Source organism: Oncorhynchus kisutch, linkage group LG23 (genome assembly GCF_002021735.2).
Source record: "Oncorhynchus kisutch isolate 150728-3 linkage group LG23, Okis_V2, whole genome shotgun sequence".
Taxonomy (NCBI): domain Eukaryota; kingdom Metazoa; phylum Chordata; class Actinopteri; order Salmoniformes; family Salmonidae; genus Oncorhynchus; species Oncorhynchus kisutch.
Genome location: NC_034196.2, coordinates 20,179,720 through 20,194,227, shown reverse-complemented (window position 1 = coordinate 20,194,227; position 14,508 = coordinate 20,179,720). Strand labels below are relative to the sequence as shown.

The 14,508-nt window shown below is 44.4% G+C and overlaps 1 protein-coding gene across 15 annotated transcripts in view; it reads left to right on the top strand.

Moving 5' to 3' along the window:
- LOC109879870 (dynamin-1) overlaps positions 1 to 14,508 on the top strand; it is an 87,421-nt gene that overhangs the window by 17,206 nt on the left and 55,707 nt on the right. For 11 of the 15 annotated variants that reach the window (XM_031803346.1, XM_031803344.1, XM_031803341.1 and 8 more), the window contains exons 2-10: positions 1,172 to 1,245; positions 2,595 to 2,744; positions 3,288 to 3,491; positions 3,721 to 3,819; positions 5,228 to 5,388; positions 6,892 to 7,034; positions 7,302 to 7,437; positions 7,735 to 7,802; positions 10,886 to 11,024. In XM_031803346.1, coding sequence (XP_031659206.1) covers positions 1,172 to 1,245; positions 2,595 to 2,744; positions 3,288 to 3,491; positions 3,721 to 3,819; positions 5,228 to 5,388; positions 6,892 to 7,034; positions 7,302 to 7,437; positions 7,735 to 7,802; positions 10,886 to 11,024 — 1,174 coding nt within the window. Of the gene's footprint in view, positions 1 to 1,171; positions 1,246 to 2,594; positions 2,745 to 3,287; positions 3,492 to 3,720; positions 3,820 to 5,227; positions 5,389 to 6,891; positions 7,035 to 7,301; positions 7,438 to 7,734; positions 7,803 to 10,885; positions 11,025 to 12,752; positions 12,892 to 14,508 lie in introns of all 15 variants that reach the window. The other 4 variants (XM_031803345.1, XM_031803333.1, XM_031803338.1 and 1 more) reach the window with 1 other exon arrangement.

The window sequence follows — 14,508 nt, the reverse complement described above, 5'->3', positions numbered from 1 at the left end:
GTCCTCAGACCCGATGTATATAACCTCGCTATTGTTATGTACATTTCTTGTGTTACTTCTTGACTGATTAGATTTGTTTTCTTTAGTTTATTTAGTAAATATTTTATTAACTCTATTTCTTGAACTGCATTGTTGGTTAAGGGCTTGTAAGAAAGCATTTCACGGTAAGGAGACCTGCGCATGTGACAAATGCAATTTGATTAGATTAGATTAGTTTTTCCCAGACTGCTGCAATGACAGTCTATTGATTTTCACCTTGAATTTGTCTCGCAGTCCCACTTTCTATGAGCTAATGAATTAGTTTGACTAATTCTGGATGATCTGGTGGCTTTACACATCCACACATTTAGGCTAATTTAGCCTACAGTGTTTGTATCCACACAGATGGAATGTCAAGAGCGGCAGTCTGAAGTGCCTTTGGTCGTCTCTGATCAAAGACCTCTTGGTTGTTTTGAAGGGAATCTTTTGCCAGTCTTTCAGTGTGCTTTAGATTTCAGAGCTGTATTGTTTCAGAGGTTCGTTACAACAGAGCTCTCAGAGAGTTGTTGACTGTTGGCCTCTATTGACCCGTCTTGTTAAGCTTGGACTCTTCAACATGCAACAGCACAGACAATTGCCCAGAAAGAGGCAGATTTCTGGAGCAAGAAAAACATTTTATTGTAGCCTATACAGTGTATCCTCACAATATTTTCCCCCAATACCCTTTGCATGTTCTCATTGCTTAGTATCCATCAAGCTTCTTATATTGTAGCCCTGTCTATTATTCCACTCAAGATCCCGCTGAGCAGAGATGGGAGAACATTTGTCATGATTCAGTGTTGTGCCCACACACAGTCACACATGTACATGTACATTTGTCATTGATTGTAACATTATATTTTCATGACTTTGCTAGCCTGTGTCATCCATTATAATCAAAACCTGCTTCCTCTTCATGCCCTCATCTGACTCATTGGTCAGGGCCCATATCCATAAAGCGTAGAGGAGAATTGCTGATTTTGAATCAGTTTAGCCTTTTAGATCATAATGAGTAAGATTCCATGGACAGGGGAGGGGCGTGGGGCTGATCCTAGATCAGCGTTCCTACTCTGAGATGCTTTATGAACACAGGCCCAGTCGTTTCCATAACCATGATTGTTTTCTTACGGCTCTCTCCTCCTGTGTGTCATAGGGATTTTCTTCCTCGTGGTTCTGGCATCGTCACCCGTCGTCCCTTGGTCCTGCAGCTGATCAACTGTCCCACAGGTAAACTCTTCTCCACTCCCCTCTCTGTCCCACAGGTAAACTCTTCTCCGTTCCCCTCTCTGTCCCACAGGTAAACTCTTCTCCGTTCCCCTCTCTGTCCCACAGGTAAACTCTTCTCCGTTCCCCTCTCTGTCCCACAGGTAAACTCTTCTCCGTTCCCCTCTCTGTCCCACAGGTAAAGCCTTCCCCCATCCCCTCTCTGTCCCACAGGTAAACTCTTCTCCGTTCCCCTCTCTGTCCCACAGGTAAAGCCTTCCCCCATCCCCTCTCTGTCCCACAGGTAAACTCTTCCCCGTTCCCCTCTCTGTCCCACAGGTAAACTCTTCCCCGTTCCCCTCTCTGTCCCACAGGTAAAGTCTTCCCCGTTCCCCTCTCTGTCCCACAGGTAAACTCTTCTCCGTTCCCCTCTCTGTCCCACAGGTAAACTCTTCTCCGTTCCCCTCTCTGTCCCACAGGTAAACTCTTCCCCGTTCCCCTCTCTGTCCCACAGGTAAACTCTTCCCCGTTCCCCTCTCTGTCCCACAGGTAAACTCTTCCCCGTTCCCCTCTCTGTCCCACAGGTAAACTCTTCTCCGTTCCCCTCTCTGTCCCACAGGTAAACTCTTCCCCGTTCCCCTCTCTGTCCCACAGGTAAACTCTTCCCCCATCCCTCCCTTCCTTCAGAGGCACCTACTGATGCCATTGGCTTGGTAGGTTTGTTATGGTGACTTCGTTAAGCAGAGAATATCTAATAAGCAAGCTTTCAATAACAAGTTTAAGCACCATGCGAAACAGGACAAATCATTTGTCCTCATTTACATTTAATCCAGTCTTATGTAACCAGTTCAGAATGTGCCTTTTGGAAGAGATGTATTGCATTTACTGTATAGTACAAAATATCAATACCATCTAAGGTTTATGAAGACCAAACTGTCTCAGACCCTGAATGCTCAAATAATGTATAGCCTGCCCAAAGTCATTCATAATAATATACTTTATTTCTAAAGTGCATTTCTCACACCCCCAAAAATGAAAACAATGAATATTCTATTCATATAATAATCATTCATATTCTGTATTACCAAAAGGCCAAAATGAGCTTCTTCTTATTTTCCAGTCAATATAAGGTCTGTGGCTGTCTCACAGTTTTATCAACAGTGCCATCTAGGGTTGTTACATTTTCCTCCAAGCAGAGAGTGATGAAAAGTGAAGAAATGACAGAACAACTCATTTCAATTCAAGTTGCCAAAAATGGTTTCCTGTATTTGTCATTATTCCATCCCAACTGTCTTCTTATATGATCTTGTCATCCTCACTTGTCCTCTCCTTTCATTTCCTCACCTCTGTTCTGTCCCCCTCTCTTTCTGCAGAATATGCTGAGTTCCTTCACTGTAAGGGGAAGAAGTTCACAGACTTCGATGAGGTTCGGGGGGAGATCGAGGCGGAGACGGACCGCATCACTGGGCAGAATAAGGGCATCTCCCCTGTGCCAATCAACCTCAGGGTCTACTCCCCACATGGTGAGGTCACAGAATCGTGACCTCACTTGATCATAGGAAAGACTAGAGTAGTATAATTCTATACACAGAATTTTGTGAATCAAGTTTCCCTATTATTCAAAAGTGGCAACCAAGTTTGATTGTATTGCCAGGGCCTAAAGTGAGTTTCAATCAGTTACTATTCATGATATTATATAGTCCTTTATTTTTCAGGGTTATCATTATTCATCGGTTTTGATATCATATTTAGAAATCTTTCTCTGTCTCTGTCTCCACCTCTCACCCCTCTACCCTCTCCAAACTCTCATCCTCTCCCCTCCTCCCTCTCCCCTCTGCCCTCTCCATACTCTCTTCACCCCTCTCTCCCCTCTCCCTTCACAAATCTCTCCCCTCTCCCTTCACCCCCTCTCTCCCCTCTCCTTTCACCCCCTATCTTCCGATATTCACCTACTCTCTCCTCTCTCCCCTCTCTTTTCACCCCCTCTCTCCCCTCTCACCCCCTATCTTCCGATATTCACCTCCCCTCTCCTCTCTCCCCTCTCCTCTCTCCCCTCTCTCCCCTAGTCCTGAACCTGACTCTGGTGGACTTGCCGGGGATGACCAAGGTCCCAGTAGGGGACCAGCCTGCGGACATTGAGCAGCAGATCAGAGACATGTTGTATCAGTTTGTGACCAAGGACAACTGTCTGCTGCTGGCTGTTTCCCCGGCCAACTCTGATCTGGCCAACTCAGATGCCCTGAAGATTGCTAAAGAAGTCGACCCACAAGGTGGGTTGATTGACTAGAGGTTAAAGGCAGAAATGGTAGACCTTCTGGCTCTCATCAGTGCTCTCAGTTTCGTTCACCATCATATTGTGACAGGGCAGTAGTTAGACGAGGATGCAATTTAACCTACCTACAATTGGACTTTGTTAATGTATTGTGTGTGTGTGTGTGTGTGTGTGTGTGTGTGTGTGTGTGTGTGTGTGTGTGTGTGTGTGCGTGCGTGCGTGCCCAGGTCAGAGGACCATTGGTGTGATCACCAAGCTGGATCTGATGGACGAGGGGACTGATGCCCGAGAAATTCTGGAGAACAAGCTGCTGCCACTGCGAAGAGGTGGGACTAAACACACACACACACACACACACACACACACACACACACACACACACACACACACACACACACACACACACACACACACACACACACACACACACACACACACACACACATTCTCATCCCATCTCAGTGCTTCCCTCTAGTGGTTATCTAGTTAATTATAATAATAGAACGTTGGATATACAACGTCTTTCAACAAACCCAAGGACACTGTACAGCAAGGATAACAAGGATAACAAGGATAACAACGATAACAAGGATAAAACAATAGAATTAAAATAAATAAAAGCTACTTAGCTCAAGAGAGAGCTGACTAAGGGCTGAGCTAAGGAGGTCAGTGAGGTAGGAGGTCAGAGAGGTATATGGAGCAGGTCAGAGGTATGAAGGGGCCAGGCCATGGAGGGCCTTGTAGGTGAGGAGTATGATCTTGATAGGTAATGTGGAGTTTGACTGGGAGCCAGGGAAGGTGGTGCAGAGTGATGTGTTCCCAGGGTTTGGTGCATGGGAGAACCCTGGCAGTGGAGTTCTAGACATATTGAAGCCTGTCCCTGGCTTTGCCGGACACCCCAAATAGGACTCCAGTTGTGTTGCTCACTGCAGCAACCAGTGTTACAACCACTCACAGCTCTACAGAGAGAAATGTAGAACGTAGGAGGAGGTAGAGAAACAGAGGAGGTGGGGCGCGATGGAGACGGGGAAGAGAGTGAGAGAGAAAATAAGAATGAAGGAAAGAGAGAGCGAGATGGAGGCGGACAAAAAGAACATCTTGATTTTAGTGACACATCTGGAAAAAATGTCTGTTTGTTTATTTTCTGTGCAATAAAATATATTTGTGGGAAACTCTCTAATGCAATTAGGGGACAGATATTTTTCTACTGGTGCTTGAACCCAGGCATGTAGTTCTGTCGCTGTCTTCTCTGTTTCTGTCACTCTCTCGTGTCGGAAGACCTCACGTTAAACCACAGGTATATTTACAAGGCTACTGGCATTCAGTGCAAAAGGTTATAAGGCAAGATATCCTGTTTAACAGAGAACTGCATGAGAAAAAATAACTCAATTGGGATATGTGATCCCTGTTACCCTTGTGGCTACCTTAACCCCCTCCCCCAATAACCATCACACGATAGGGAAGTGGGAGCTAAAAGTTACCCTCCACACCGCCCTCCGAACTCCCCACCCCTTCAGCCCACTACCCCAGTGTGGTAAAACAAACAAGACAAACCCACACACAGAAAAACCCACACACAGAAAAACCCACACACAGAAAAACCCACACACAGAAAAACTATCTATTAACAAACTTCTTTCTTTTCTTTTCTTTCTTTCTCTCCACAAAACAACATTTTGCCAATCTTCGCATCCTGATCTGTCCAGTATCAGCTGACCTCTCTCCCTGCCCCAGGTTACATCGGTGTGGTGAACAGGAGTCAGAAGGACATTGATGGGAAGAAGGACATCACAGCGGCCATGGCTGCAGAGAGAAAGTTCTTCCTGACCCACCCTGGATACAGACACCTGGCTGAGCGCATGGGCACCCCCTACCTACAGAAAACACTCAACCAGGTTAGTCCCCTACCTACAGAAAACACTCAACCAGGTTAGTCCCCTACCTACAGAAAACACTCAACCAGGTTAGTCCCCTACCTACAGAAAACACTCAACCAGGTTAGTCCCCTACCTACAGAAAACACTCAACCAGGTTAGTCCCCTACCTACAGAAAACACTCAACCAGGTTAGTCCCCTACCTACAGAAAACACTCAACCAGGTTAGTCCCCTACCTACAGAAAACACTCAACCAGGTTAGTCCCCTACCTACAGAAAACACTCAACCAGGTTAGTCCCCTACCTACAGAAAACACTCAACCAGGTTAGTCCCCTACCTACAGAAAACACTCAACCAGGTTAGTCCCCTACCTACAGAAAACACTCAACCAGGTTAGTCACCTACCTACAGAAAACACTCAACCAGGCTGCTCAACAAGGCTGCCAGCTGAGCCATCCACAGGATCTATTTGGATGCTTACGAGGTGTTCATTTTTTATTATTAAAAAACCCCATTTATTTCACCTTTATTTAACCAGGTAGGCCAGTTGAGAACAAGTTCTCATTTACAACTGCGACCTGGCCAAGATAAAGCAAAGCAGTGGGACAAAAACAACAACACAGAGTGACACATAAACAAACGTACAGTCAATAACACAAAAGAAAAGAAAAATAGAAAAATCTATGTACAGTGTGTGCAAATGTAGAAGAGTAGAGAGGTAGGCAATAAATAGGCCCTTGAGGTGAAAATAATAACAATTTGGCATTAATACTGGAGTGATAGATGCAGATGATGATGTGCATGTAGAGATACTGGGGTGCAAAAGGGCAAGTAATAATATGGGGATGAGGTAGTTGGGTGTGCTATTTACAGATTGGCTGTGTACATGTACAGTGATCAGTAACTGCTCTGACAGCTGATGCTTAAAGTTAGAGAGGGAGATATAAGACTCCAGCTTCAGAGATTTTTGCAACTCGTTCCAGTCATTGGCAGCAGAGAACTGGAAGGAAAGGTCGGACGAAGGAAGAATGACCAGTGAGATATACCTGCTGGAGCGCGTGCTACGGGTGGGTGTTGCTATGGTGACCAGTGAGCTGAGACAAGGCAGGGCTTTACCTAGCCAAGACTTATAGATGACCTGGAGCCCGTGGGTTTGGTGACGGATGTGTCATGAGGGCCAGCCAACGAGAGCATACAGGTCGCAGTGGTGGGTAGTATATGGGGCTTTGGTGACAAAATGAATGGCACTGTGATAGACTACATCCAGTTTGCTGAGTAGAGTGTTGAAGCTATTTTGTAAATGACATCGCCGAAGTCGAGGATCGGTGGGATGGTCAGTTTTATTAGGGTATGTTTGGCAGCGTGAGTGAAGGAGGCTTTGTTGTGAAATAGGAAGCCAATTCTAGACTTCTAATAACATCCACTGAAGAGTAGGTGAATGGTAGTAGTATAGTCTAGGATCTGACCACGGTCATCTCTCCAGTCCCATGTTAAAACCCACCCTGACCTTTCACCCTGCAGCAACTGACCAATCACATCCGGGACACTCTGCCGGGGCTGCGGGCCAAGCTGCAGAGCCAGCTGCTGTCTATAGAGAAGGAAGTGGAGGAGTACAAGAACTTCAGACCTGACGACCCCTCCCGCAAGACCAAGGCCTTGTTGCAGTGAGTAGGATACACACTTACATACACACACACACATGCATGCACGCACACACACACACACGCACACACACACACACACACATGCATGCACGCACACACGCACACACACACACACACACACACACACACACACACACACACACACACACACACACACACACACACACACACACACACACACACACACACACACACACACACACACACACAGGCACACAGGCACACACACACACTTCATTAACTCCCTTTTCCCTGTATCTCACCCAGGATGGTGCAGCAGTTCTCAGTGGACTTTGAGAAGCGTATCGAGGGCTCTGGGGACCAGATCGACACAGCAGAGTTGTCAGGAGGAGCCCGGATCAACCGCATCTTCCACGAGCGCTTCCCCTTTGAGCTGGTCAAGGTGTGTGTACCGTACCGTACTGTATGTGTGTGTCCCCCCCTCTTTCCTAACTCTTAGTGTCCATGCAACCCCAGAATGAGACAGACAGTGCCGTGATTTGCCTCCTGCCTCCCTTAGGACCCCAACCAGTCTATATGAGGAAAACATTCCTCCCTCCCTCCCCAAACCCCCTCCTTCTATCCCTCCCTCCCAGAGCCACTCAATGAATACAAGCGACCTTAGGTTCCTGTTTCTGCTGTGTGTTGGAGGTGTGTGTTCACTATTTAACTGTGTGTTTTCCTTTCTGTGTGTGTACAGATGGAGTTTAACGAGAAGGAGCTTCGCAAGGAGATCAGCTACGCAATCAAGAACATCCACGGCATCAGGCACGTCCCTCATCCCTATCCCTCTCTCCCTCTCTCCCTACCCCTGTCCTCACCCGCCTGGGTCACCCCTCTGGGCCAGACCAACTCTAATCATCCTCACCCATCTAATCATGAAGACCTCTAGAAAAACCGATTGCAGTCCAGTGCCCCTCATGCTGTTGCATACTGAGGACATCAGAAACAGAGGTGGAGGGATTTGTGATTAGATCTGTGACCGCTGGTTGGGTGGCATCTTTCTCTCACTCTTTGCCCCGTCCGTCTGTATGTATCTTGTATGTCTGTCTGTGTGGTGAAGCCTCATATGCCCGTCATGTGTAACCTAGCTCACTCCATCCCCGTCCTACGAAGAATTCCTGTCTTTTACCTAGGTCCAAGAGGGATATAAATCAGAATCAGACAGTGATGTCATCACTCTTCAGGAAGTGAACCTGTTGAAAGTCCCCTCTTTGTTTCTTCCTCAATCTTAACCTAACTCCCATGAGTGAAGGAAGGATAGAAGACGGTTTGAACTTCGTACCAGAACACATATTCCTCCTGACTACCAATAGACCATACATACCTTAACTATGAATAATTATTATTTCTCTGGTGTAGTTGGTGTAAGATGGTGTAAAGAGAAGCCCAATTGTTTTGCTCTGAACTCAATGAACAAAAAATCTAATCAAAACCGATTTTATTTTTCACATGCTTCGTAAACAACTGGTGTAGACTAACAGTGAAATAATTACTTATGGTCCCTTTTCAACAATGCAGGATGCAAAAAACGATTTCTAAATATTATTTACAGGTGAAGTCGGAAGTTTACATACACCTTAGCCAAATACATTTAAACTCAGTTTTTCATAATTCCTACATTTAATCCTAGTAGTGGTGTTCCCTGCCTTAGGTCAGTTAGGAACACCACTTTATTTTAGAATGTGAAATGTCAGAATAATAGTAGAGAGACTGATTTATTTCAGCTTTTATTTCTTTCATCACATCCCCAGTGGGTCAGAAGTTTACATACACTCAATTAGTATTTGGTAGCATTGCCTTTTAATTTTTTTAACTTGGGACAAACGTTTTGGGTAGCCTTCTACAAGCTTCCCACAATAAGTTGGGTGAATTTTGGCCCATTCGTCCTGACAGAGCTGGTTTAACTGAGTCAGGTTTTTATGCTTCCTTGCTCGCAAGCGCTTTTTCAGTTCTACCCACAAAATTTCTATAGGATTGAGGTCAGGGCTTTGTGATAGCCAGTCCAATACCTTGATTTTGTCATCCTTAGGCCATTTTGCCACAACTTTGGAAGTATGCTTGGGGTCATTGTCCATTTGAAATACCCATTTGCGACCAAGCTTTTACTTCCTGACTGATGTACTGAGATGTTGCTTCAATATATCCACATCATTTTCTTTCCTCATGATGCCATCTATTTTGTGAAGTGCACCAGTCCCTCCTGCAGCAAAGCACCCCCACAACATGATGCTGCCACCCCCGTGCTTCATGGTTGGGATGGTGTTCTTCGGCTTGCAAGACTCCCTCGTTTTCCTACAAACATAACGATGGTCATTATGGCCAAACAGTTCTATTTTTGTTTCATCAGACCAGAGGACATTTCTCCAAAAAGTACGATCTTTGTCCCCATGTGCAGTTGCAAACCATAGTCTGGCTTTTTTATGGCGGTTTTGGAGCAGTGGTTTCTTCCTTGCTGAGCAGCCTTCCAGGTTATATCGATATAGGAATTGTTTTACTATGGATAGAGATACTTTTGTACCGATTTCCTCCAGCATCTTCACAAGGTCCTTGCTGTTGTTCTGGGATTGATTTGCACTTTTCGCACCAAAGTACGTTAATCTCTCGGAGACAGAACGTGTCTCCTTCCTGAGCGGTATGCCGGCTGCGTGGTCCCATGGTGTTTATACTTGCATACTATTGTTTGTACAGATGAACGTGGTACCGTCAGGCATTTGGAAATTGCTCCCAAGGATGAACCAGACTTGTGGAGGTCTACATTTTTTTCTGAGGTCTTGGCTGATTTATTTTGATTTTCCCATGATGTCAAGCAAAGAGGCACTGAGTTTGAAGGTAGGCCTTGAAATAAATCCACAGGTACACCTCCAATTGACTCAAATAATGTCAAATAGCCTATCAGAAGCTTCCAAAGCCATGACATAATTTTCTGGAATTTTCCAAGCTGTTTAAAGGCACAGTCAACTTAGTGTATGTAAACTTCTGACCCACTGGAATTGTGATCCAGTGAATTATAAGTGAAATAATCGGTCTGTAAACAATTGTTGGAAAAAGTACTTGTGTCATGCAAAAAGTAGATGTCCTAACCGACTTGCCAAAACTATAGTTTGTTAACAAGACATTTGTGGAGTGGTTGAAAAACGAGTTTTAATGACTCCAACCAAAGTGTATCTAAACATTCGACTTCAACTGTACATATATTTTAAAATAAAAGCATTTGAATGAGATGGTGTGTCCAAACTTTTGACTGATACTGTGTATGTATATATAAATATATATATATAAAAAAAAAGATTTGACTTCCTTTCCTTGTTACCTTTCATTTGGGGCCAATGATCTGAAAGAAGCAGTTATTAAATGGAAAATGGCTGCAAACACATGCTTACTATGAGGGTGCCCTCTACCCTATAGGTCAGTGGTTCTGAAGGAGGGGAACTGGTAAAGGAAACCATTTAAGAGAATTGGGACACATTTTGTTGTAGTAGTGTAGGGACTCCAATAGGCATGGTGCCATCCGAGGATTGGATGACTCATGTACTGTAGCATGTGGGCAAAACTCTTCAATACTATGTAGCAATAATCATATAAGTTGTGTTCTAAGAGCTCAGTTTTTATCTGCACATTTGAGCTAGCAGAATATTTTCCTGAAACCATAATGTGATGATTTAGTTAAGTTTTTAAGTCATGTTTTCTGCTTTCTGTTGTCATTCTCTTTCTTTGTCTTACTGTGCATGTTTCTTCATTATGTTGTGGGAGGGGGTCTGTTCAATTAACACTGTTCTCTCTGCCCGACCTCCCTCCCCTTTTCTCCTTTTTTCAAAATGTCTCTCTTTTTTGGGCCTGTTACTGGGCAGAACTGGCCTCTTCACTCCGGACATGGCTTTTGAGACCATTGTGAAAAGGCAGATCGGCAAGATCAAAGAGCCCTGCCAGAAATGTGTGGACATGGTCATTTCTGAGCTAGTCAATACCGTTAGACAGTGTACTCAGAAGGTAAACACACACGGTGGAGAGCAACACTATGGTTTCACCTCTCCCTCCCACCAAAACCTGCAGCTATGTCATCCCTGTTACCGTATCACCGTTCCGTTCTCCAGACCCTGTTGTCCCAGGTTGGGACAGTAGGGGGCATACTGGGGTAGCGGGGGTATTGTGAGGGACTGCCTGCCTACCGCTTTGGATGGTGTGGCTGGGTACAGTGACCATGGCCATGTTAAAGAACTATGCTTGGTTTAGAATGGGTCTTGATGCTGCCGGGTTGCTGCTACGTGGCTGTATGTCAAGGGTTTAGACACAGGAGTAAGGATTAAAACATTTCAACAAATATTTTTGTTATGAATATGATCAAATGAACATTAATAATTTAATGAATGGTCAAATTAACACATCTTAAGATGTTACAGTTCTGTTAAGTCACAGGTGACTTTAGCAGTGGTGACATCATTTTTGATGCCCTGACTGCGTCATCAAAGTGTCACTCAGCTGTTGTCCCAGTCAGCCATGTTGAGTGACCTCAGCATCCAGACCTCCTGCTTGTGAGACCGGGTGCTGTGCACCTGCAGCAGACAGGACCCATGACAACGTGAAAGTTTGGCGGCTCATCCAAGGGCCAAGTTCAGCTAAGAGTGCCCTTGAGGACCGCACTCAGCGGAAGAGGCCCCAGTGGTCTTAATACCACTGTGACAAGGCCCAGTTTGGAACGCAGTCTGACCACAGTGGTTCTGGGACAGTGGAATAACAAACACTGTGGCCCTGCTCTGAGTGGTCAGCTGGGGGATCGGGGGGTGGAAAGAGGGTTGAGAGGGGGTCAAGGTAGAGGGGAGGAGCAAGGTGCTTTGTCTGAGATGGTGGGTGCACAGCTGCGGTCTCAAATGGCTCATGGCTCAGAGCTGTTGACCAGTGGGGTGGTGCAGGCTGTGATCTCTCTCTCTCTCTCTCTCTCTCTCTCTCTCTCTTGCTCTCTCTCTCTCTCTCTCTCTCTCTCTTGCTCTCTCTCTCTCTCTCTCTCTCTTTGGATGGAGGGACAGACCTCAGTGCTAGCCTGTTTCAAACAGCTTCAAGGGAAACCAAATGTCTCACTTTTTTTTACCCTGAGTACGGTTTCCCCACCTCTCCCTGACTTGTCCCTATCCCCTCTATTTCATCTGCCTTTCAGTCTGTCATCCCTCTTTTTCTCCACCTTATCTGTTTCTCTCCTTCTCTGTGTGGCCCTCTTGTATTACTCTTTATTGGCATGGGAAACATATGTTAACATTGCCAAAGCAAGGGATCATAGTAGAAGTAGATCATAAACAAAAGTGAAATGAGCAATACAAAATAACAGTAAGCATAACACTCACAAACGTTCCAAAAGAATAAAAACATTTGAAATGTCGTATTATGAGCAAATAAATAAACATAAATATGGGTTGTATTTACAATGGTGTTTGTTCTTCACTGGTTGGTCTTTCCTTGTGGCAACAGGTCACAAATCAAGCTGCTGTGAGGGCACACTGTGGTATTTCACCCAGTAGATATGGGAGTTTGGGTGAAATACAGTGTGGCATTTCTCTCTTCTGCTTTGACCTGCTCTCTCTCCCTGTGGTCCCCTCATCTTTTACTCCATTCCTCCATCTCGGTTTCTGTTTCTCTTTGTCTCTTTATCTTGGTTTCTCCCCCTTCTGTTTCTCTATTACTTTACTTCTCTCTCTTCTCTCTCCCGTCACCACCTCCTCTCTACAGGACGGGCCTGTTCACTCCTGACCTGGCCTTTGAGGCCATAGTGAAAAAGCAGATCCAAAAGCTGAAGGAACCCTCACTGAAGTGTATAGATATGGTAGTGAGCGAACTCACCTCAACCATACAAAAGTGTAGTGACAAGGTAACCAATGAACCGAGCCACGTTCGGAGTCTGGCTTGCGTCATTCTTAGAGGTAGGGATAGACCGATGGCTGGACTACAAAAAAAAAAGAAGCAAAATATGTGATCTGTTTTAGATCAGCATAGTGGTTAGGGTTGTACATACAGTGCTTTCAGAAAATATTCATACCCTTGATTTATTCCACATTTAGTTCTGTTACAGCCTGAATTCAAAATGAATGACCTAGATTTTGGTTCTCACGCACACACAATACCCCATAATGAGAAAGTGAAAACATGTTTTTCGAAATTTGTGCAAATGATTTGAAAATAAGGTGTAGAAACATCACACCCCTCAGTCAATACTTTGTAGAAGCACCTTAAACAGCGATTACAGCTGTGAGTCTTTCTGGGTAAGTCTCTAAGAGCTTTCCACACATGGTTTGTGCAACATTTTATCATTATTCTTTTCACAATTCTTCAAGCTCTGTCAAATTGGTTGTTAATCATTACTTGACAACCATTTTCAGGCCATAGATTTTCAAGCAGATTTAAGTCAAAAATGTAACTCGGCCACTCAAGAACCTTCAATGTCTTCTTGGTAAGCAACTCCAGTGTAGATTTGGCCTTGTGTGTTAGGTTATTGTCCTGCTGGAAGGCGAATTCATCTCCCAGTGTCTGGTGGAAAGCAGAGTGAACCAGGTTTTCCTCTAGGATTTTGCCAGTGCTTAGCTCAATTCTATTTATTTTTTATCCGGAAAAACTCCCCAGTCCTTAACGATTCAAAGCGTACCCATAACATGATGCAGCCACCAATTTATTCTTGAAAATATGGAGAGTGGTACTCAATAATATGTGGTATTGAATTTGCCCCAAACATAACACTTTGTATTCAGGACAAAAAGTTCATTGCTTTACCACATGTTTTGCAGTATTACTTCAGTGCCTTGTTGCAAACAGGATGCAGGTTTTGGAATATGTTTTATTCTGTATAGGCTTACTTCTTTCCACTTTGTCAATTAGGTTAGTATTGTGGAGTAATTACAACGTTGTCGATCCATCTTCAGTTTTCTCCTATCACAACCATTAAACTCCGCAACTCTTTTAAAGTCACCATTGGCCTCATGGTGAAATCCCTGAGTGGTTTCCTTCCTCTCCGGCAACTGAGTTAGGAAGGACGCCTATATCTTTGTAGTGACTGGGCCATACACCATCCAAAGTGTAATTTATAACTTCACCATGCTCAAATAGATATTCAATGTCTGCTTTAAAAAAAAATCCATCTACCAATAGGTTCCATTCTTTGTGGTTGAATCTGTGTTTGAAGTTCACTGCTCAACTGAGGGACCTTACAGATAATTGTGTGGGGTACAGAGATGAGGTCCATGCAACTTGCTAAAGACATTTCAGATTTTCATTTTTGAATTTGTAAGAAGTGGTGTATTGTGTGTAGGCCAGTGACAAACAAATCTCAATGTATTATATGTTTTATTCAGGTTGTACCACAACAAAATGTGGAACAACTCAAGGGGTGTGAATACTTTCTGAAGGCACTGTATATGCTTTCTGTTTGTTCGATAAGAAGCAACGTAACTAAAATAGCCAATTTATAAATTCTATGATAACCAATTGATAGTTC